The sequence below is a fragment of the Sciurus carolinensis genome, chromosome 7 (genome assembly GCF_902686445.1).
Source record: "Sciurus carolinensis chromosome 7, mSciCar1.2, whole genome shotgun sequence".
NCBI classification, from domain to species: Eukaryota; Metazoa; Chordata; class Mammalia; order Rodentia; family Sciuridae; genus Sciurus; species Sciurus carolinensis.
This window is the reverse complement of record NC_062219.1, coordinates 32388645-32413918: the sequence shown is the minus strand read 5'-3', so window position 1 is coordinate 32413918 and position 25274 is coordinate 32388645. Positions and strand designations below refer to the sequence as shown.

The 25274-nt window shown below is 37.8% G+C and overlaps 1 protein-coding gene and 1 pseudogene across 1 annotated transcript; both read left to right on the top strand.

The window, feature by feature from the left end:
- The first annotated feature begins 15335 nt into the window (after window positions 1–15335).
- Window positions 15336–16370, top strand: LOC124988926 (trace amine-associated receptor 8b). Its single transcript, XM_047558758.1, has one exon. It carries the CDS (start codon window positions 15336–15338, stop codon window positions 16368–16370), a length of 1035 nt encoding a protein of 344 aa, XP_047414714.1.
- Window positions 16371–19593: 3223 nt separating this feature from the next.
- Window positions 19594–24972, top strand: LOC124989178 (trace amine-associated receptor 6-like; annotated as a pseudogene).
- Window positions 24973–25274: the final 302 nt, after the last annotated feature.

Here is a 25274-nt window from a genome sequence, read left to right as displayed (position 1 = left end):
TTTCTCCCCTCCCCCTAATCTGCTTGCTCTATTCTACATATTTCCCTTCTATTATTATTATTATTTTAATTAGTGCATTATAATTACATACATCATTGAGATTCACTCAATGACAATCATCAAGAATACAAATAACAACACTTTCTGGTTAGAAAGTGGTCAGGCTGCAAATTGGTACAACCACTTTGGAAAGCAGTATGGCGATTCCTCAAAAACTGGGAATGGAATCACCATATGACCCAGCTATCCCACTCCTTGGCATTTATCCAAAAGAACTAAAATTAGCATATTATAGTGATATAAGCATACAGATGTTTCTAGCCCACAATTCATAAAACCCAAGTTACAGAACCCATCTACGTGCTCATCAATGGATGAATAAAGAAGAAGTTGTGTAAATACACCATGAAGTTTTATTCGACCATAAAGAAGAAAGAAATTCTGTTATTGTTTAGTAAATGAATGGAACTGGAGAACATTATGCTAAGTGAAATAAGCCACATCCAGCAAGTCAAAGTTTAAATGTTTTCTCTTATATGTGGAAGTTACAGCAAAAAAAGGGAAAAGGAATTTAAAAAAAGGATCTAGTGAAAATAGGAGATCAACAGAGTAGAGGAAGGGGATCAAGATGGAGGAACAGGAGGGTATGGAAAAGTACTGGGGAATGAAATCTACCAAATTATGCTAGGTCCAATAAATACATCATAATGAATCCCAATTATAGGGCACTTTTAGATCCCATTAGAGGAGTCACAACCCTGGATTTCATTGTCACTTTTGAACCTTTAAGCCAAAATGTTCTTGTTTTTAGTTCTGCTCACGTTGGTTGTGTTTGTTCATTTTCTTGCACATGAACTGCATATCTTACTTATGAACTGTACCATATTTTTTTCTCTCCCCATGTGCCTGTCTTTCTGAAGTTATTTCAAATGGGGGTCATGCTGAGAGTGAGGACGATGAAGTCACCCAAAGAACGCAGACATCAGAGACCAGGCTCGGAAGGCACAGATCTAATTTTACTTAGGATTGTACAAGACATATTTGGGCACATTATCCAATCAGATTAAGATGCTTGTTAAAACATAACAGAATCAACCTCTCGGTAAGCTATACATTGTACTAATAAAAACAAGCCAAGTATCCCTAGGTGGTCTTGTCCAGCAACAAGTCTGAGACAAAGGACTGGGGGAAGGGCAAGCTCCAGCACACAGCCTGAGGCGAGGCAGCAGGATGAGCTCACATCACAGCTTGGCCGTGATGCCTGTTGAGCGAGGCTTTTCCTCAGCTCATAGCTCAGCCTCAGTAACTGCAAAGGCCTACAATCCATGGTGAGCCTTTACCATTTCCTCAGTTTCCTCATCCAGACTGTTGGATTTATTTAAATCGTTGTATCAGCAACTGCTGTCAAATAAGCTTGAGGAATGTTCCCTACACCTTTCCCATATATTTGAAGCACAGGGATTGACAAATGAACAAATTGGACCTTCTGGACTGGAAGTCCTCATGAAATCTTTGTCTTGTCTGAGAAGTAAAAGTGGAAGGAAAAAAAAAAAAACCTGTTACTTAGTTGCATATATTTTCTAACTTTACTTTTTTCATTTGAACTGCGATTTTGATCTTAAAAGATAGGCAAATAGAGGTTTTATTTTTAAACTTGTCTTGTGATAAGATGAGCTCCTCCTTCTAAATTTTCTAACTTCTATATCTGATGGGATACAGCAATCTGGATGCAGGAGCATACAGCAGGAGCAGTAGGACACCATTATCCATGGAGTACACATCATGTCAGTGCAGAAGCAGGTAGATCCTTAAGGTAGCTAGAAAATACCCCATAGAACACCATGCATCTTTCCCTTGCAAAGATATTCTTTCTCTCCATGATGTATCTTTCTTTGGCCACATCAAAACCTGGAAATCAGCCTTGTCTCCTGCCACCATCATGAAACCCTAACCTGAAGCCCTGTATCCTTTCAGTCTTTAAATTTCATATTTTCAGAAAATAGCAGGGGTAAGGTCACTAAGTGAGAGGTCAAGTTATGTCTGAGAATTTACAGAGAATGTAAGATAGCATTACCAGGAAGAATTTGGTAGATAATTAACTGAATGATTGTTTTCATGTTATATCTTTAAAACTCTTCTACTTTTATTCCAATATATTTTAAGTATCTTTATCCTAAAATATAGATCATATTTCTGCTTTCAAGCACTAAATATATTGCTGTGGAGGACAAAAGTCTTAGTCACCTCCCACTTGATAGCTACTCTATGGGATCAAAGGTAACTATTTTTCCCAGAGGTGAAATCCTTTTATAGAGCTTCAACCCTTAATCTCCCTCCCCAGCTCCCTATGTTCCTAATAATAGTGCTCAAGCCAGGCTCTGGGTCCGCAAAGGCTGTTATTGACACAACTGGCTGGCCTTTAGCCTCCACTGCCTGCCAGTGTTTCTGTCACCACCATGTAGAGTATTCTTTGCTTCATCGTTGAGTTGCAATTACAAAGAGAACATTTAATATCTGAAATGAAGTAGGCAGGGTTATTCTATGACTGTGCAATGAGTGCAGAGGTTTAGAACCCTATGATTGGGATTTGGTGCCTATATTGTCTTAATATTTTTTTTAAGTGGACCTCACACATGCTGGGTATTTTAGTCATCTTTTTTGCTGCTGTAACTAAATCCTCTGACCAGCACAATTACAGAGGAGAAAAGGTTTCTTTGAAGGCTCACAGCTTCAGATGTCTTAGCTTATAGAAGGCCAGTTTCATTCCTCTGGGCAGGAGGTGAGGCAGAGCATCATGGCGGAAGAGAATGGCAGAGGGAAGCAACTTGCATCATCAAGAAGCAAAAAGAGAGTCTCCACCCTCCAGATACAAAATATATACCCCAAAGCCATTCCCCAATTCCAATTTCCTCCAGCCACACCCTACCATTTTAATTAATCCCATTAGGGATTAATTCACTGATTGAGTTAAAACTCTTACAACCCAATCATTTCTCTGCTGAACCTTCCCTCATTGTCTCACATGTAAGCTTTTGTGGGACATCTCACATGGAAACCACAACACTGGGCCATCTCTCTGCCACTGAGCTACACCACAAACCCTTATTCTTTTTATTTAGAGTGTTATGGGATGCAATTTAAGAACAGACCGATCACCACTGAGAAGTCCAAATTTTTTAAATTCATTTTTATTGTAAACAAATGGGATACATCTTGTTTCTCTGTTTATACATGAAGTAGATTGTATAATCATACATTTGCCTAGGGAAATAATTTTTGATTCATTCTGTTATTTTTTTTCTCCCCCCCACCCCTCCCACCCCTCTTATCCCTCTATAGAGTTCCTCCTTCCTCCATTCTTGCCGCCTTCCCACCCCATATATGTGTCATCATCCGCTTATCAGTGAGATCATTCATCCTTTGGGTTTTTTGAGATTGGCTTATCTCACTTAGCATGATATTCTCCAACTGCATCCATTTGTCTGCAAATGACATAATTTTATTATTCTTTGTTGCTGAGTAATATTCCATTGTATATATATAACACAGTTTCTTTATCCATTCACCAATTGAGGGGCATCTAGGTTGGTTCCACAATCTAGCTATTGTGAATTGAGCAGCTATGAACATTGTTGTGCCTGTATCTCTGTAGTATGCCAACTTTAAGTCCTTTGGGTATAGGCCAAGGAGTGGGATAGCTGGGTCAAATGGTGGTTCCATTCCACGTGTTCTAAGGAGTCTCCACACTGCTTTCCAGAGTGGCTGCACTAATTTGCAGCCCCACCAGCACTGTATGAGTGTACCTTTTTTCCCACATCCTCACCAACACCTGTTGTTGCTTGTACTCTTGATAATCACCTTTCTAATTGGGGTGAGATGGAATCATAGGATGGTTTTGATTTGCATTTCTCTTATTACTAGAGATGTTGAACATTTTTTCATATGTTTGCTGATTGCTTGTAGATCTTATTCTGTGAAGTGTCTGTTCATATCCTTAGCCCATTTGTTGATTGGGTTATTTATATTCTTAGTGTAGAGTTTTTTGAGTTCTTTATATATTCTGGAAATTAGTGCTCTATCTGAAGTATGATTGACAAAGATTTTCTCCCACTCTGTAGGGTCTCTCTTCACATTGCTGATAGTTTCCTTTGCTGAGAGACAACTATTTAGTTTGAATCTGTCCCAGTTATTGATTCTTGCTTTTATTTCCTGAGCTATGGGAGTCCTGTTAAGGAAGTCTGATCCTAAGCCGACAAGTTGAAGATCTGGACCTACTTTTTCTTTTATAAGATGCAGGGTCTCTGGACTGATTTCAAGGTCCTTGATCAATTGTGAGTTGATTTTTGTGCAGGGTGAGAGATAGGGGTTTAGTTTCATTCTGTTTCATATGGATTTCCAGTTTTCCCAGCACCATTTGTTGAAGAGGCTATCTTTTCTCCATTGCATATTTTTGGCACCTTTGTCTAGTATGAGAAAATTGTATTTATTTGGGTTTGTGTCTGTGTCTTCTATTCTGGAACATTGATATACCTGTCTATTTTGGTGCCAATACTATGCTGTTTTTGTTACTATTGCTTTGTAGTATAGATGAAGTTCTGATATTGCGATACCCCCTGCTTCACTCTTCCTGCTAAGGATCGCTTTAGCTATTCTGGGTTTCTTATTCTTCCAGATGAATTTCATGATTGCTTGTTCTATTTCTGCAAGGTACATCATTGAAATTTTAATTGGAATTGCATTGAATCTGTATAGCACTTTTGGTAGTATGGCCATTTTGACAATATTAATTCTTCCTATCCAAGAACATGGGAGATCTTTCCATTTTCTAAGGTTTTCTTTAATTTCTTTCTTTAGTGTTCTGTAGTTCTCATTGTAGAGGTCTTTCACCTCTTTTGTGAGATTGATTCCCAAGTATTTTATTGTTTTCGATGCTATTGTGAATGGGGTAGATTTCCTAACTTCTCTTTCTGAAGATTCATCACTTATGTATAAAAATGCCTTAGATTTATGTGCATTGATCTTATATCCCGCTACTTTACTGAATTCGCTTATGAGTTCTAAAAGTTTTCTGGTGGAATTTCCTGGTTCCTCTAAGTATATAATCATATCATCAGCAAATAGGGATAGTTTGAGTTCTTCTTTTCCTATTCATATCCCTTTAATTTCTTTGGTCTGTCTAATTGCTCTGGCTAGAGTTTCAAGGACGATATTGAAAAGAAGTGGTGAAAGAGGACATCCCTGCCTTGTTCCAGTTTTTAGGGGGAATGCTTTCAGTTTTTCACCATTTAGAATGATATTAGCCATGGGCTTAGCATAGATGGCCTTTACAATGTTAAGGAATGTTCCCACTATCCCTATTTTTTCTAGTGTTTTGAGCATGAAGGGGTGCTGTATTTTATCAAATGCTTTTTCTGCATCTATTGAAATAATCATGTGATTCTTGACTTTAAGTCTATTGATATGGTGAACTACATTTATTGATTTCCTGATGTTGAACCAACCTTGCATCCCTGGGATGAAACCCACTTGATCATGGTGCACTATCTTTTTAATATGTTTTTGAATGCGATTTGCTAAAATTTTGTTGAGAATTTTTGCGTCGATTTCATTAAGGATATTGGTCTGAAATTTTCTTTCCTCGATGTGTCTCTGTCTGGTTTAGGTATCAGGGTAATATTGGCTTCATAGAATGAGTTTGGGAGGGTTCTCTCCTCTTCTATTTTATGGAATACTTTGAGAAGTATTGGAATGAGCTCTTCTTTAAAGGTTTTGTAGAACTTGGCTGAGAACCCATCTGGTCCTGGACTTTTCTATGTTGGTAGGCTTTTGATGACTTCTATTTCATTACTTGAAATTGGTCTATTTAAATTGTGTATGTCCTCCTCATTCAGTTTAGGCAATTCATATGTCTCTAGAAACCTGTTGATGTCTTCAAAATTTTCTATTTTGTTGGAGTATAGATTTTCAAAATAGCTTCTAATTATGTTTTGTATTTCAATCGTGTCTGTTGTGATATTTCCTTGTTCATTCTGAATTTTAGTGATTTGGGTTTTCTCTTGTCTTCTCTTTGTTAGTGTGGCTAAAGGTTTATCAATTTTGTTTATTTTTTCGAAGAACCAACTATTTATTTTGTCAATTTTTTGTATTGTTTCTTTTGTTTCAATTTCGTTGATTTCAGCTCTGAGTTTAACTATTTCCTGTCTTCTACTACTTTTGGTGTTGCTTTGTTCTTCTTTTTCTAGGGCTTTGAGCTGTAGTGTTAGGTCATTTATTTGTTGAGTTTTACTTCTTTTATTAAATGTGCTCCATGAAATAAATTTTCCTCTAAGAACTGCTTTCATAGTGTCCCAGAGATTTTGATATGATGTTTCTTTGTTCTCATTTACCTCTAAGAATTTTTTAATTTCCTTCGAATATCTTCTGTTGTCCATTCATCATATAATAACATATTGTTTAATCTCCAGGTGTTGGAGTAGTTTCTGTTTTTTACTCTTTCATTTATTTCTAACTTCAATCCATTATGATCTGATAGAATACAAGGTAGTGTCTCTATCTTCTTGTATTTGCTAACATTAGCTTTGTGGCATAATATATGGTCTATTTTAGAGAAGGATCCATGTGCTGCTGAGAAGAAAGTGTATTCTCTCCTGGTTGGATGGTATATTGTATAAATGTCTGTTAAGTCTAAATTATTGATTGTGTTATTGAGATCTATGGTTTCTTTGTTCAATTATTTTTTGGAAGATCTGTCCAGTGGTGAGAGAGGTGTGTTAAAATCACCTAGTATTATTGTGTTACGGTCTATTTGGTTTCTAAAGTTGAGAAGGATTTGTTTGACATACATGGATGAGCCACTGTTTGGGGCATAGATGTTTATGATTGTTATATCTTGCTGATTTATGCTTCCCTTAAGCTGTATGAAATGTCCTTCTTTATCCCTTCTGACTAACATTGGCTTGAAGTCCACATTATCTGAAATGAGGATGGATACCCCAGCTTTTTTTCTGAGTCCATATGCATGGTATGTTTTTCCCCATCCTTTCACCTTTAGTCTGTGGGTATCTCTTTCTATGAGGTGAGTCTCTTGCAGGCAACATATTGTTGGATCTTTCTTTTTAATCCAATCTGCCAGTCTATGTCTTTTGATTGATGAATTCAGGCCATTAACATTCAGGGTTATTATTGAGATATGATTTGTATTCCCGGTCATTTGGTTCATTTTTTAAATTTTATTTATTTTTTTGGACACACCTTGGTTCGTCCTTTATTTGACAGTTCCTTTAGGATAATTCCTCCCTTTGCTGATTTGCTTCTTTGTTTTTTATCTCTTCCTCATGGAATATTTTGCTGAGAATGTTCTGTAATGCTGGCTTTCTTTTTGTAAATTCTTTTAGCTTTTGTTTATCATGGAAGGATTTTATTTCATCGTCAAATTTGAAGGTAAGTATTGCTGGGTATAAGATTCTTGGTTGGCATCCATTTTCTTTCAGGGCTTGAAAAATGTTGTTCCAGGCCCTTCTAGCTTTTAGGGTCTGTATTGAAAAATCTGCTGATATCCGTATTGGTTTCTCCCTGAATGTAATTTGGTTCTTTTCTCTCACAGCCTTTAAAATTCTGTCTTTATTTTTTATGTTCGGTATTTTCATTATAATGTGCCTTGGTGTGGGTCTATTGTAATTTTGTGTATTTGGAGTCCTATAAGCCTCTTAAACTTGATTTTCCATTTCATTCTTCAGATTTGGGAAATTTTCTGATATTATTTCATTGAATAGATTGTTCATTCCTTTGGTTTGTTTCTCTAAGCCTTCCTCAATCCCAATAAGTCTCAAATTTGGTCTTTTCATGATATCCCATAGTTCTTGCAGATTCTGTTCATGATTTCTTACCATCTTCTCTATTTGGTCAACTTTGTTTTCAAGGTTAAATATTTTTTCTTCAATATCTGAGGTTCTGTCTTCCAGGTGTTCTATCCTATTGGTTATGCTTTCTATGGAGTTCTTAATTTGGTTTATTGTTTCCTTCATTTCAAGGATTTCTGTTTGTTTGTTTTTTTTTCAATATCTCTAACTCTTTATTGAAATGATCTTTTGCTTCCTGTATTTGCTCTTTTAACTGTCGATTGGTGCTATCATTCAATGCCTGCATTTGCTCTTTCATCTCATCATTCAATGCCTGCATCATTTGCTCTTTCATGTCATCATTTGCTTCCCTGATCATTTTAGTTATGTACATTCTGAACTCCCTTTCTGTCATTTCTTCTGCCATGCTGTCATTGGATTTTATTGATGTAACATCTAGATTTGTTTGGGGCATTTTCTTCCCTTGTTCAGGAATCAGTGGGTCATTCAAATATTGCAGATTTCCTCTATAGACTTATAATATCCCTGAAGATTGCTAGTATATCCCCTCTTATCCGTCAGTAGCCTGCAGTCTTGGAGGAAGTTGATAATGCAGTGCTCCACAAGGAAGCTGCCTCTCCAGGGTTGGTGACCCTCAGGTGGGGTATATTCCCTGCTAGTGGGCAGAGGTGCCTCCACTTGTTGACCAATGGTCATCCAAAGGGAAACTAGGCTGTGAGCTGAGGCAAAGCCTGTTTGAGCCTGTGTCTCTGGTTTTACCGTCCTTGTGGGAAAAACTTACCTGGCAGGGAAGACTTACCCGGTGGGGAGGTCTCGCTAGTCAGTTCCCCTCCTAGAGGTTCCCCTCAATCTACAACTACCGCCTGGGCTGAGCTGTCTTCCTCTGCAACGTTCCCAGGGGCCCGGACCTACCTCCTTGGCCTGGAAGCCTCACCCTTTGCAGACGAGTCTCCTTAGGCTGCCTCTCCTCAGAGAATCTGCCCACAGTCCTGGAAACTTCGCTCCGCCCCTAGGCATGTCTCTGTGTGACTCTCTCACCAAGAAGCTGGTCCTGGGACCCTGCTGTGCACCTAATCGCCTGGCTATGCGGCCCCTCCTCTGAGCCGCCACCTGGAGCCCTGTACAATAGCTCCGAGACCCAGAGACCCGCCACACACCTCTTCCTCCGGACAGCCGCCCGGTTCTGACGCAGTCACTAGGAGTCCCAGCAACTCACTTCGCATCTCCTCCTCCCACCAACCACCCGTAGCCCTAGGCAGTCACTCCGAGTCAAAGTGACCCGCCCTGTTCCTCCTCCTCCTCGGGGTAGCCCTCTGGGTGTTCCGGAGCGGTCGCTCGGAGACCAAGCGACCCACTGCGTTCCTCCTCCAGGCAGGCCACCGGTGTTCAGGAGCGGTCGCTTTGAGTCCAAACAACTCACCACTCGCCTCCTCATCTGGCAACTGCCTGTGGCTCTGATGCAGTCACTCCTAGACCAAGCGATCCGCCGTGCTTCTCCTCTTCCTCCGGGCAGCCCCCCAGTGTTCAGAAGCGGTCGTTCTGAGTCCAAACAGCTCGCCACGCAGCTCCTCCTCAGGAAGCCGCTCAGAGCCCCAGTGGTTGCTCCCAGTCCAAGCGCTGTGCTGAGCCACCACCTCTACGATGATCCCAGTTGCCAGTGTTTACTGCTCCAGCGGGGGGGAGGGGTGTCTCGCCAAGCAACTCTACTTCACAAAGTTCCCTGCGTTCCGGGGCTACCGCCCCATCCAGGACGCCTCCCCAACAGTAGAGACTCACCCGGCGGATTTGAGTTGGTCCCAAGTCTCTCACTATCTCCTCTTTTGAATCCTGCGTCCTGGAGCAACATGAAATGCAGCCGCCCTCTAGTCTGCCATCTTGAAAACCCCTCAATCATGTGATTCTTGACTTTAAGTCTATTGATATGGTGAATTACATTTATTGATTTCCTATGTTGAACCAACCTTGCATCCCTGGGATGAAACCCACTTGATCATGGTGCACTATCTTTTTAATATGTTTTTGAATGCGATTTGCTAAAATTTTGTTGAGAATTTTTGCATCAATATTCATTAAGGATATTGGTCTGAAATTTTCTTTCCTCGATGTGTCTCTGTCTGGTTTAGGTATCAGGGTAATATTGGCTTCATAGAATGAGTTTGGGAGGGTTCCCTCCTCTTCTGTTTCATGAAATACTTTGAGAAGTATTGGAATGAGCTCTTCTTTAAAGGTTTTATAGAACTCAGCTGGGAACCCATCTGGTCCCGGACTTTTCTTTGCTGGCGGGCTTTGATGACTTCTTCTATTTCATTACTTGAAATTGATCTATTTAAATTATGTATGTCCTTCTCGTTCAGTTTAGGTAATTCATATGTCTCTAGAAAGCTGTTAATGTCTTCAAGATTTTCTATTTGTTGGAGTATAGATTTTCAAAATAGCTTCTAATTATGTTTTGTATTTCAATCATGTCTGTTGTGATATTTCCTTGTTCATTCCGAATTTTAGTAATTTGGGTTTTCTCTCTTCTTCTCTTTGTTAGTGTGGCTAAGGGTTTATCAATTTTGTTTATTTTTTCAAAGAACCAATTTTTTATTTTGTCAATTTTTTGTATTGTTTCTTTTGTTTCAATTTCATTGATTGCAGCTCTGATTTTAACTATTTCCTGTCTTCTACTACTTTTGGTGTTGCTCTGTTCTTTTTCTAGGGCTTTGAGCCATAGTGTTAGGTCATTTATTTGTTGATTTTTTCTTCTTTTGTTGAATGTGCTCCATGAAATAAATTTTCCTCTAAGAACTGCTTTCAGAGTGTCCCAGAGATTTTGATATGATGTTTCTTTGTTCTCATTTACCTCTAAGAATTTTTTAATTTCCTTCCTAATATCTTCTGTTATCCATTCATCATATAATAGCATATTGTTTAATCTCCAGGTGTTGGAGTAGTTTCTGTTTTTTACTCTTTCATTTATTTCTAACTTCAATCCATTATGATCTGATAGAATACAAGGTAGTGTCTCTATCTTCTTGTATTTGCTAACATTAGCTTTGTGGCATAATATATGGTCTATTTTAGAGAAGGATCCATGTGCTGCTGAGAAGAAAGTGTATTCGCTCCTGGTTGGATGGTATATTGTATAAATGTCTGTTAAGTCTAAATTATTGATTGTGTTATTGAGATCTATGGTTTCTTTGTTCAATTTTTGTTGGAAGATCTGTCCAGTGGTGAGAGAGGTGTGTTAAAATCACCTAGTATTATTGTGTTATGATCTATTTGGTTTCTAAAGTTGAGAAGGATTTGTTTGACATACATGGATGAGCCACTGTTTGGGGCATAGATGTTTATGATTGTTATATCTTGCTGATTTATGCTTCCCTTAAGCAGTATGAAATGTCCTTCTTTATCCCTTCTGACTAACATTGGCTTGAAGTCCACATTATCTGAAATGAGGATGGATACTCCAGCTTTTTTTCTGAGTCCATGTGCATGGTATGTTTTTCCCCATCCTTTCACCTTTAGTCTGTGGGTATCTCTTTCTATGAGGTGAGTCTCTTGCAGGAACATATTGTTGGATCTTTCTTTTTAATCCAATCTGCCAGTCTATGTCTTTTGATTGATGAATTCAGGCCATTAACATTCAGGGTTATTATTGAGATATGATTTGTATTCCCGGTCATTTGGTTCATTTTTTTTTTTTTGACACGACTTGATTTCTCCTTTATTTGTTTGTTCCTTTAGGGTAATTCCTCCCTTTGCTGATTTGTATCATTGTTTTTCATCTCTTCCTTATGGAATATTTTGCTGAGAATACTCTGTAATGCCGGCTTTCTTTTTGTAAATTCTTTTAGCTTTTGTTTATCATGGAAGGATTTTATTTCGTCATCAAATCTGAAGGTAAGTTTTGTTGGGCATAAGATTCTTGGTTGGCATCCATTTTCTTTCAGAGCTTGAAAAATGTTGTTCCAGGTCCTTCTAGCTTTTAGGGTCTGGATTGAAAAATCTGCTGATATCCGTATTGGTTTCCCTCTGAATGTAATTTGATTCTTTTCTCTCGCAGCCTTTAGAATTCTGTCTTTATTTTGTATGTTAGGTATTTTCATTATAATGTGCCTTGGTGTGGGTCTATTGTATTTTTGTGTATTTGGAGTCCTATAAGCCTCTTATACTTGATTTTCCATTTCATTCTTCATATTTGGGCAATTTTCTGATATTATTTCATTGAGTAGATTGTTCATTCCTTTGGTTTGTTTCTCTAAGCCTTCCTCAATCCCGATGATTCTTCAATTTGGTCTTTTCATGATATCCCATAGTTCTTGCAGATTCTGTTCATGATTTCTTACCATCTTCTCTGTTTGGTCAACTTTGTTTCAAGATTAAATATTTTTTCTTCAATGTCTGAGGTTCTGTCTTCCAGGTGTTCTATCCTATTGGTTATGCTTTCTACGGAGTTTTTAATTTGGTTTATTTTTTCCTTCATTTCAAGGATTTCTGTTTGTTTGTTTTTTCAATATCTCTAACTCTTTATTGAAGTGATCTTTGCTTCCTGTATTTGCTCTTTTAACTGTCGATTGGTGCAATCATTCAATGCCTGCATTTGCCCTTTCATCTCATCATTCAGTGACTGCATTTGCTGTTTCATCTCCTCGTTTGCTTCTCTGATCATTTTGATTATGTACATTCTGAACTCCCTTTCTGTCATTTCTTCTGCCATGCTGTCATTGGATTTTATTGCTATACCATCTAGGTTTGTTTGGGACATTTTCTTCCCTTGTTTTCTCATATTGTTCAGGTATCTACCCCTCTAATAGTGAAACACTGGGATATTGAAGATTTCCTCTATTGACTAATATTGTCTCTGTAGATTTCCAAAAACTCACCTCTTAGCCTTCAGTAGCCTGAAGTCTTGGAGGAACTTGATAATGTGGTGCTCCAGTAGGAAGCTGGCCTTCTAGGGGTGGTGGCCTTCAGGTGGGGTATATTCCCAGGTGGCTCTGAGTTGGTCCCGAGTTTCTCAATACCTCCTCTTCTTGGCTCCTGGGTCTTGTCAAAGGTCCTCTAGCCTCCTGTAGGTGTCTCAGGAAGGGAGTTGCCCTTCCAATGATGGTGGCCACGCCCTCAGGAGTAATTCAAAATGCCTGCACCAGCCTATAAAGAAGCCTCTGGCTAACTCCGTGATGGCAACAAAACTCGGCTTGGTGGTCAGGTGGGGTTGTTCAGTGATGGCGTCTGTCTTTGGCCTGGTGGTCGGGCAGGTTGGCTACCTACCACCCAGCTCTGCAAGGCAGGTGGGTTTGGTGCCCGCCTCTATCTCCTCAATACAAGCAGCCTGACTCGCCTGCCAGCTCGCTTCTCGACTGCAACCAACCAGTGATGGCACCGACCCAGGTGCAGGGGTCAGGCCAAGAAGTCCAAATATGAGAGTCTATTAAGCCGGCCAACTGACTGTGTCACACAATGCCCCCCAAAAAATGGCTATTGGGAGAACAGCCCTGACCACAGGGTTGTAAGGGTTCTTATCCTAAAATTAAGTGTCTGTTGCTATGATTCAAAATTACACATTAAGCTCATGAGATCATCGACAGAGGGGGAAGTGGGTCAAAATGACCCTTACCTAGGTACAAACTAAAGAATGGTTACTAATATCCACACAATCACTGTTCACATGGTACATTGTTTAGGAGCAACAGAAATCAAAAGAGAGCAATTTTTCTTTACGTAGGAATTATCATTCTTGTATTGTTAAACATGCCACACTAAGTAACTGATGATGGGTACAGAGGTGGAGTGTTCCCAATGGAGAAGCTTATTTCCTACATAACATGGAGTCTCAGAGCAAAATGGAGTCTGTTTAGTCACTTCCCTTATAGTTTGGCCTATAACATTCTCATGGAACCAGTTCTGTCAGCCCATCACATGAGGTAGGGTCATTCTAAGTTGCCCAGACTGGTTTTGAACTTACAATTCTCCTGCCTCCTGAGTAGCTGGGATCACAGGTATGTGCCACCACACCCAGTTTGAATTTCTTAATAATTTTGTCTTTGAATTCATGTTTTGTTTAATGAAATCCAAAGGGACAACAGAGTATGTACTAGATGCTTTAAACCTCAAATTACCCTTCGTCTTGTTTTACACCATATCTCCTCCTTCCAGGTGAATTCTTGGGCACCTGCATCTCCACTTCCTAGCACCCAAATCCTCCTCCATTCCTGGTCACCCTATTCCCACCCTTGCAGCAGTCTGGATGCCACATGAAGTTGTAGTGAGGAGTTCCCTCTGCAGGCTCAGATCTAGGCACAGGCTGCTGTCCCCATCCCAGGCTGGTAGAGTCATAACACTTTAATGGGTAACTTAGCAGGACTAAGTCTCTTACCACCCCAATTCAGGTATCAGGTGCTTCCTGGTTGGAGATTGCAGTTTCTTTGGGTCTCCTCTCTGCCTTTGGTTTAGTGACAGGTCTGTGAGCAGGACAGATGCTGGAATCTTCTTTCTTGCTCTGATCCTGGCTGTGGTATATTGGCTAAGAAGCTGACAGGAGAGGAACCTGGGATTGAATGGGTCACATGCATGCTGAGGGTAGGGCATTCAGATACCTGTGATGGTATGAACTTGCCCCACAAAAATCTCTATATGCAAGGAGATGGGATTTTACACAGAAAATATCAAACACTGTGACAGGTCAAGAGAGGTTTAAAAGAAAGGAAAAAGGCTTATAGTTCAGAAATTTTCATGACAAATTTTTTTCCAAATTTTGAGAAGGTGTCCTTTCCCGTGTTAATTTTTATTTGGCATGGGGCCTTGCAAATTACATGGATAACCTTGCAAATAAGGAACAGGTAATATTATCATGAAATTTTGGGCTATGTTGGGGCAATTGAAATTGAAGAAATCTCTTGGTTATGAAAATCAGAAGTGTTTCTAGAAAGTAGCAGAGCAATTGAAACATGTTTTATAGAAGAACTTATTAATTGTAATTATCAAAAATAAGTTTTCTTTCATGATTCACACCTTTCACTGTAGGGATTTCTTGTGGGGGATTTAGGAGGAGTGAACCTGATTGGCTCATTTCCTAAAACAACCTGGGAGGTGGAAGCCTAATAAAAGGTGACTTCTCAAACATGTAATTATATGTAATTATCCTTTGCGAGGAAGAGCTTCACAGGTGTAAAGAACCAGGTATTTAAGTAAAATTTCCTCAATTATTCACAAAATGTGATTCCTAGGCCCATGAAAATTTATAGTGGATTTGGGGTTAACTATGAAGTTTAGCCAGAAATAACTATGATTAAAGACAAAATGGTTCTCAGAGTTTTAAAATTTATTTTAATTTTGTTCATAATCCAAATGGAAAAATAATACACTCTGAGGCAAGATTTCAAAGCAGCTGCTCAGATATGCAGTTTGATTTTTTTTTAATTTTCAGAACTCAAAATTAATATTCCCTACCACAGAAGGACAGAAATACCACAAGCATCAAACCACAGAACCATGGCCAGCAACTTTTCCCAACCACTTTTGCAGCTTTGCTATGAGAATGTGAATGGATCTTGTATTAAAACTCCCTACTCGCCAGGGCCCCGGGTGATTCTGTATGCAGTGTTTGGCTTTGGGGCCGTGCTAGCTGTGCTGGGAAACTTCCTGGTGATGACTTCTGTTCTTCACTTCAAGCAGCTGCACTCTCCAGCTAATTTCCTCATCGCCTCTCTGGCCTGTGCTGACTTTTTGGTGGGAGTAACTGTGATGCCTTTCAGCATGGTCAGGTCCGTGGAGAGCTGCTGGTACTTTGGAGCCAAATTCTGTACCTTTCACAGTTGCTGTGATGTGGCATTTTGCTACACTTCTCTCTTCCACCTGTGCTTCATCTCCATCGACAGGTACATTGCTGTTACTGACCCTCTGGTCTATCCCACCAAGTTCACGGTGTCTGTGTCAGGGATTTGCATCTGTGTCTCCTGGATCCTGCCCCTGGTGTACAGCGGTGCCGTGTTCTATACAGGTATCAGTGATGATGGTATGGAAAATTTAGTAAGTGCACTTAACTGTGTAGGTGGCTGTCAAATTGTTGTCAATCAAGATTGGGTTTTGATAGATTTTCTGTTATTCTTTATACCCACCTTTGTTATGGTTATTCTTTATAGTAAGATTTTTGTGGTAGCTAAACAACAAGCTATCAAGATTGAAACTACTATGGGTTGTTGTGAAACAGAATCATCTTCAGAGAGTTACAAAGCCAGAGTGGCCAGGAGAGAGAGAAAAGCAGCCAAAACCCTGGGGGTCACAGTGGTCGCATTTCTGATCTCATGGTTACCATACACAATTGATACATTGATTGATGCTTTTATGGGCTTTATCACCCCCACCTACATTTATGAAATTTGCTGTTGGTGTGCTTATTATAACTCAGCCATGAACCCTTTAATTTATGCTTTATTTTACCCTTGGTTTAGAAAAGCCATAAAACTTATTTTAAGTGGAGAAATTTTAAAGGGTAGTTCATCAACCGTAAGTGTATTTACAGATTAAATGTAAGCATTAAGTGGAAGGAAGCTAAGGATATTTTCAAAATTTATGTGTTTATGATGAAATTAAATGCACAAAATGACTAAAACTTTTCAAAATTGGGGAAATACAGTAATCTTTGTCAGCCAAGAAGAAAAGACATAGAACAGTTAAAGCATTGTAAAGATGTTTATTATAATAAATAATAAAATGGTTTACATACAACATGGGTGTCAATGTGTTGTATGTGTTCTTGCCTTGTGAACTTGTTTCTTCTAATGTGCTGAGTTCTAGATCTCAGTGAGATCTAGTCAATCACTAATGATTAGTCAATTGCTAATCATCTTCCCTTTCATACTCAAATTTCCTTTCTTTTCAAATAACCATTCTTCTCTTTTGCTAGTTTTCTGGAGTTGCCATAACAAAGCACTACACACTGGTGAATTTAAACAACAGAACCGGACTTATTCTAGAGGCTGTGAAGCCAGGACCAAGGTATTCCAGGCTGGTTTCTTAGAGGGACTCTCTCTCAGGCTGGTAGGCAGCCCTTTTGTTCTGTGTCCTCACCAGCTCTTCCTCTGTGTGTATCTGTAACCTAATCTCTTCTTACAAGATTGTCAGTCATATTGGGTTAGGTCCCACACTAAATACCTCATTTTCACGTAACTACGTCTTCAAAGACTAGCATAAGGACATTAACTTGTGAATTTGGGGTGACACCCTTCAACCCATCGCAGACAGTCCAGGTGTGATGACACCATCAAAGGGGCTGTTTATACGCAGATCTTCTGTGACTATTCCTCCAACTTCCTTCAATATTTGTCTCCCAGAAGTTTTGGGGGCAGCAGGTAAGCATCTTGTGCTTAATGGCTGCATGGAATCTTGGAATGTTCACACTCAGTATTGTGGGACAAGTAATTCAGCCACAGGATCACATAATAATAGACATTGCTGGAAATTTTGTTAAGTGGAAAAATCTACCACAAAAAGCTGTCGTAATCTCTTTCACAACAGGCAGGGGTGGGAGCTCACCCAGTTGGAGAAAGGGAAGTAGGGGGGCAAAGGGAGGGGGAATGGGAATGGGAAAGACAGTAGAATGAATCAGACATAACTTTCATATGTCCATATATGAATACATGACCAGTGTAACTCCACAACATGTGCAACCACAAAAATGAGAAGTTATACTCCATTTATTTATAATATGTCAAAATATATTCCACTGTCAGGTATAACTAAAAAGAATAAATAGAACATTTTTAAAAAAGAATTAGAAAGTTGAAGGAATAGATTGGCATAATGCTTATTAGCAAAATGGAACTGCAAATGAATGATCAGTGATCACTAGCAGTTACTTTTCTGCAACTTTCATCACCTGAAATAGTGTATAATTCATTTAAGCAACTTTTCTCAACAGTTTTTCTCACCTAAAAATAGTGTGTACAATAGTCCCCTCTTATTCTCAGAGGGTACATTCCAAGACCCCCAGTGGATACCTGAAAGTGAATTCTACCAAACCACATATACTTCTTTCCCCTAAAGACATGTACCTATAATTTATATTTTTGGCACAGTAAGAGATTAACAACAATAACTAATAATAAACCTGAAGAATTATAATCTTATGCAATAATAAAAGTGATATGAATGTGTTCTCTCTCTGTGACTCTCAAGGATCTTATTGTACTATGCTTTTTCTTTTTGTGATATGAGATGATATGATGCTTTCATGGTGAAATCATGTGAAGAACTAGGCATTTAGTAATCACTGTGATCATAACTTTTGTACTTTGAAATGTGACAGCAAAACTAGCATTAATATATTTTTCCTTCTTCACATTATCATGGAAAAGAGGTTTGTTTTCACAGTGGATTATAGCAATATCGGCATATGATTTTTCTTTTCTTAAGAGAACTTTAGACCTTTCATCTTTTCATTTAAAATAAGCACTTTAAGTTTTATGTTTGGCATATCTGAATTGACAACATCACTATTGTTATGATTTGGGTCCATTATTAAGAAGAATAAAGGTTACTTGAACACAAGCACTGTGATACCGCAGTTAATAGATCTGAGAACCAACACGGTTATTTACAAATTGACTAGTGGGTTGATAGTATATACAGTGGAATAAAGATTGATTCATGCAACTCAGAACAGCACTCAATTTAAAACTTGTAATTTTTTTTCTGGAATTTCCCATTTAATATTTTTTGATCAAAGTTGATAGTGGTTATCTGAACTACACAAAATAAAATGTGGGGAGATGAGGAAGACTACTGTAGTTCATTTCCCCAGAATGCTATGGGTGAAAGATTGAATGTCAATCCTGATTTAAAAAAATAAAAGGGTAGTGTATTAAACAGAGTATAAATGTGCATTCTGTAATTCTACATTTTACTCTTTGAAACATTTTACTTTGTCAATTCAATAAAAGTCATTTCAAAATTCACATCTAGAGTATTTCATGTAATGAAACTGAACTCTACTGAAGTAGCGTAGTGGTGTATAGACTTTCTTTTCTTTTATCCTATGTTTTTCTGTGGATCAATTAATCAAATTATTGAAGTATTTTTATCTCATTCGTTTCCAGTAAGACTTTTATTTTTTTTTCAAACAAATTTTGAGCACAATTATGTATAAGTACTTGTGTTAGGAAGGGTTAAGGATAAAAACATAGTTTTTTTTTTCTCATGGAAAATAATTTTGAGGGGAATATGGACAATACATTTTAGATTATATTATTGAGGACCAAAAACATTTCAGGGAGTCTAAATCCTGTGAGCAAAAGCCCAATTCCCATTACAAGGCTGGAACTTTTGATGGAATTTCTATAAAATTTTCCTCTTCCTCACATGTTACCTGAGCAACAAAAAAAGAAGTTAATGGAAACTTTATTTTCTGGAGAATGTGTGTTGTAATTTATTTATTTTTATTATTATAATTATGAGCACATAATAATTATACAAACTAATTGGTTTCATAGGTGTACATATCATGCCATCCTCACTTCCACCCTCCCTCACCCTCCCCTCTCCCCCCAGGTCCTGGATTTCTTCCCAGTCTCTAAAGGTATTTTCACTTTCAGATCATCTTTTTAAATCTTCCTTCAATTTCCACATTTGAGAGAAAAACATGTGATACTTGTCTAGAAAATAATTTTGATGGGTCTTTAAGCATGTTTGAATTTGCACAGGTCAACAGGCATGTGGAAATCTTTTTCTGACGTTAGGATTAATTTCCATAATGGAGTCTTGGACTTGGGAAATTACAAGGTAGTGAGTTTCATGCTATCACTTAACAATACTCAATAGATCAGATTTACTGTGGCAAGTTAAAAAAAAAGGAGGTCAAGATTCCTATTTTTTGACTCTAAAGGACAAAGAGAAAAAAAATAAGTGAAAGAGTCAGGCAACAGTTCCACTCAGTAAATGTCTTTTAGAATTGCACTGTTGCTAAGTTAAATTACAAATAATAAAAATGACAGAAGTTCAAAGGTAGATTTTAGAATTTTGAAATTCATCCTGTGGGCATGCAAAATATTTTGTTATAAATGATGCCAAAACCTCCAATATAATTCTAAAAATGATGTTACTTTTCAACATGTAATAGTATGGGAACTTTACAAGAGAGATAGAAAAAAAGAAGATTAGAATCTTCTATTTCTTCCATGATAGTCTTTTTAAAGTGTGTTTACTCCAGATATGCTGATCATCAGTTTCTGATAACATGAACATTGCCCACCTTTGTTGGTAATACACGATAATCTCACTGGCATTAGACCACTAAACAGAGTAGGAGACTTGATTGTACAAAAACTCACCAATAGGCTTTGCTGAGTCAATCACATTACCACTCAAGAGACTGTGAACTAAGTCCCAAGACCATGTTAATTTTGAGCACTAGAATGATATTTCCACTTCTCTAAATTCTGATTCCTCATTATTTCCTTAACTATATGATAAAAACATTTGTCACCAAGATTCAGCACGTACTTAAAGGTGGAACATTAGGAGGATTCTCTCTGTGGTCTGGATATGGATATAAACAATAGAAATATCGATTTAGAAATACTAGCTAACACAGTGAGATGAGGGAAAGAATAGATATGGAAATTAAAAACTAAAAGTTAAAATACTTGCAAATGACATGACTGAAAATAAATTTGTCTAGGTTGGCCTTATTATCATTGAAAATTGTTCCCAAACACCAATAACTCTTTCCCTGATAATAGAAATAGTATAGCATATATTTGACATAATTAGTTTCTCTAAGGAGTAATACATTCAGTGAATTTGGGTTTTAATACATATATCACCTACCATAATTTTCCTGTTACCTTTTTAAATTATTAAACTCCACATGTGGACATCTGCTTCCAATAATGCTTCCAATAATGGTAGAATAAGTTACAGAAACCAATTCTCCTACTTAAAAAGATTTAGAAAAATTGGAAAAAGTGTTTAAAAATATTTATGTTATCAGAGAGACATAAAGGCAACCAAGAATTAATAAAAATTCAGGAAAAAGGAAATTTAGAGAGATAAATTTAAAATTGGGGCAACTATTTTTTTTGCAGATATTAGGCAATTCCAGAAGAAGCATCTGAGGAGATGAAGTCAAGCAGAAAACCTCATCAGTTTAATGAGAAAATGTTGGATTCTAAGTCCTAACAAGAAAGATGAGTCCAGGTTACATCCACCACCATTGCTTTTGGTTAAACCCTGGAACACTATTACTCCCTACGCATTGGAGTAAATTCTCCCTTCAATTTGTCTTGGTTTCTGTGATGGGGTATAGGATAATACAAGATTGCTTGTTCTCCTAACTACGTGCCAGCAGCAAATGCAAATTTTCTCTGAGGAAGATAACATCCCAGTCCTCAAATAATTAAACCAATTTTTCATAGAGAATGTTTGAAACTCAATTAAAAGAACCAGAAACAACAACAACAAAAAAAGACAAGACAAAATTGGTGGAAATCAACAGAAATAATGGACAAATAAAATAAATATGTAAAATTCACATTATGCTTTCAAATAACTAAGTTATACTTTGACTTTTAAAAAAACTATTATAGCTGTAGTTAAAGAAGTAATAATCAAGCTTGGTACGAAAGCATAAACCACTTCAAAACTTTAAAGTTGTAGATTTGAAAATTATTGATCTCTGCTTACCAAGCCACAAAGAACCCAGATATTGGGTATGTGGAAGTCTACTGATATGCTGTACAAAAATACAATCTGTTCTGACTGTTCCCTGGCTCCTGTTGCTTGCAGGTCAAAATTAATGGTACAGAAAATTATTCCCTAAACTTCAGGGGATCTTCATTTGACTACTTCAGTAAACCTTGTAGAAGTGAAGCCCCACACCCTGGGAACCTGGAAGTGGTTGAGAAGTTAGAAAATCTGAACATTAACTACCGACAGTGGAACTGCAGATCACTAACGGGTTTGATGGCTGTAGTGGGGATCCGAATAAGTACTTAAGTGTGATACTGAGAGCATCTAAAGACACCGAAAGGATGGCCTAATACAGAAGGCCATGGGATGAGGAATACATAAAAGTGAAAATTGGAAAACAGTATTAACTGAATGGTGATAAAATATGACCAATCAAATAAATGATAACAAAATAAAAATTGAGGGATGTGGAGGGAAATTTCTGACTTGGATTATGATAAAACAACTGGTATCAAACCATCCTCCTCACTGAGAATAATTATGAAAGCCCAAATGAACAAACAGAACCATACTTAAAACACTGAAGCCCAATCAAGACAGCCCAGAATTGTTGGTTGAAATTATACAGAGAAGGGACACACATGGAGATGAGCTGCACCTTCTATAAAGATTCTTTTATTTGTAGCAACATCTTCCTGCTGTGACACAAAGAGACTGATCAGAAAGTGGTGACCTAAGGCCGTCACTGATCTCAAGCAACCATTGCAGAGGGATAGTGGAAATTGTATGTTAGTGACTAAAGAAGCCAATATTTGAGATGCCATGATCCAGGAGAAATAAGGACAGCAGAGAAGAGAGAGAAACATACTGTGTTGCTTTTGCCCTTAAGGGTTTTCCAGATTCTACAGTTTTCCATGGTTAAGACTGAGAAACAAAGAAGAATGCAATTGCAAAAAAACTAAATAGAGGTTTGGCACTCTCAAAAAGCTGGAGAGGCAAAAATTGGAGTTTGGGTTTATCACAGAAGAAGACCAAACTATACACCTAAGATTTCAGGGGACCTCCAAGTAAGGGAAAATCAGAAAAAGATTAGCTTTCACTAGTTCTGAAATCTAAAGTGGACAAATCAAATACCTGTTCTGGTTATACTCTGCCAGACTGAAGAAATCTACATCCTCCCTGGAAAAAAACAACATCATTCAGATTTTTGGTAGTTTTCATATCTAATTAGCAGTACTCAATGAAAATAACAAAGCATTCCATGAGTTAGGACTAATTAAACACCAAGTGGAAAGAAAGACCCAAGAGGACCTGGATGCTGGGACTAACAGAATTGAATCTTAAAAAAGAAATTTCAATAGAAAACTGAAATAAATAAGGAGCAAAGTGGAAATTCTAGAACTGAAAAATAATACCGAAATAAAGAGTTCAATTACAGTCTAAGAGCAGATTAAAAACTGTAAAAGGATTAGTGAACAAAAACTGGTAAGTAGAAAATATCCAGAGATTGATTTTGAAGAAAATAAAAGAGTTTTGAAATACAGAAAACAGTTTAAGTCTTATAGATCATAATAAATAGGTCTAAAGAAGTACAACATGATGGCCATATGTTTAGAGTAGGGTAAGTAATGTAGAGCCAATATTTGAGGATCTATTTCACTGACAGTTTTTAAACATAGATGAAAGGCATGTTGACCACCTAGACATAGGAGGTGGTCAAAAGCTGCTGGCTACTACCATGATTGTGGCATTAAAAATAAAATCACCTGGTGCATATGGTGGCACACAACTATAATCTGAGCAACTTGGGAGTCTGAGGTAGGAGAATCCCAAGTTTGAGTCTAGCCTCAGCAACTCAATGAGTTCTTAAGCAACTTAGCAAGACACTGTGTCAAAGTAAAAAATTAAAAAAAGGCTGGGGATGTAAGTCAATGGTAAAGTGGCCCTGGGTTTAATCCCCAATATATACATAAAACCTGCTTTGAACATGAATTTTGTACTGTGACTCATGGGAACTTCCTGTGAAGCTTTTTGGAATTCCTATCATGCTTTAGGCAGTACATTACCTGTACAATGGACAGATTAAAAACTGTAAGATGATAACTATGACCAAGATTTCAAGAAAATTGGTGTGAAATGTCAGTTGGACCTTCTGCAGTCATACTGAATTCAGAAATATCAAGTTACTGTAATGAGACAGAATTTTGAGCAAGAATTGCAGAGTGTTTCCAGATTCCTGCACAGACAAAATTAGCAGAAGACTGAGGGGAGATGCAGGGATGAAAAGATGGAGAGAATACTGGGAAAAAATGTTTGATGGAGCAAAATCTCTATCTCAGGTAAAGACTAAAAATGAAGGGGCTTGAGAAGAAGAATTAAGAACATCTAATTAGTCTCTAGATTTTCAAAAGTGAAACCTTTTTCCAGAGATAGAGAAAGGACCGATTATGGTACATTGACTCCAAGGTCTAAAATAACCAAACCAGGAAACTGTGAAATTTTGTCACAAATAGGTGCTCTGTAGCTTGTGCAAAAGAAATCACCAGATTCATAGCCTTTCCAAGGCCTGGAGGGAGTGTGTGGAGCACATCATGAGTTTAGGAAATAGTTGACATTCTTTTTTCCATTGTGAAATGCATAACAATTTTGTAGGAGATGGAATCTACAAAGACCATCCAGATCTACTCCGGTAGAATGAGTCAGACTACATCTCATCCCGCAGGTACTTTGGGAAAAATTTCTGCACTTTCCACATGTGTTCTGGTGTGGAATTTTACTACTCTTCCCTCTTCCACCTGTGTTTTAGCTCTATCAACAGGTACACTGCTGTTACTGACCCTCTGGTCTATCCCACCAAATTCACAGTGTCTGTGTTGAGAATTTGCATTGGAGTCTTCTGGACCCTTCACCTGGTGTCCAGTGGTGCCATGTTCTACAAAGGTGTTGGTGACAATGGAGTGGAGTGATTATCCAGTGCCCTCAACTGCATAAGAGGTTGTCAGCCTGTTATAAATCAAATTTGGATTTTGGCAGATTTTCTGTTGTTTTTCACTCCTACCTCTATTTTGATAATCCTGTATAGCAATGTATATCTAGTGGCCAGGAAAATAGGCTAAAAGGATTGAAGGTATTAGCAAAGCAGAATCATCCTCAGACAGTTAGAAAAGCAGGGTAGCCAGGAGAGAAAGGAAAGCGGCCAAACCCTGGGAATCATAGTGTTAGCATTTGTAATCTTAGGGTTTCTGTATGTGATTGATTCATTTATTTATTCTTTGGTGGTTTTATAAGTCCTTCTTATGTTTATGAGATATTTTGCTGGTTTAGTTACTATAACTCTGTTTTAAATTCTTTGATTTATACTGTATTTTACCCTTGGTTTAGGAGAACAATAAAAGTTACTCTAACCAGCCAGTTACTAAGAGAGATAGTTTATCAACCATAGATTTATTTTTTAAATCAGCCTAAATTTGAAATAGAGGAAGTCATTGACATACAGTAAAGAGGTCTATGGAATATATTGAAATGCCAAATTTGTAAGTAATCAAAAAAGGATAATGAAATGTGATTGTTTCATATATCAAGTTAATAAATTTTAGAAGAATCAATAATACATGATGGAAATGAGAGTGTGGGAAATTGAGCATGTTTCTGAGCTGAGCCTGCTCATATTCATCTCAGAAGCGTATGATTTAGTATCCCGTTTCTGGGGAGTATCAAAAAATTGTGCAAGAATTTAAAGCACAC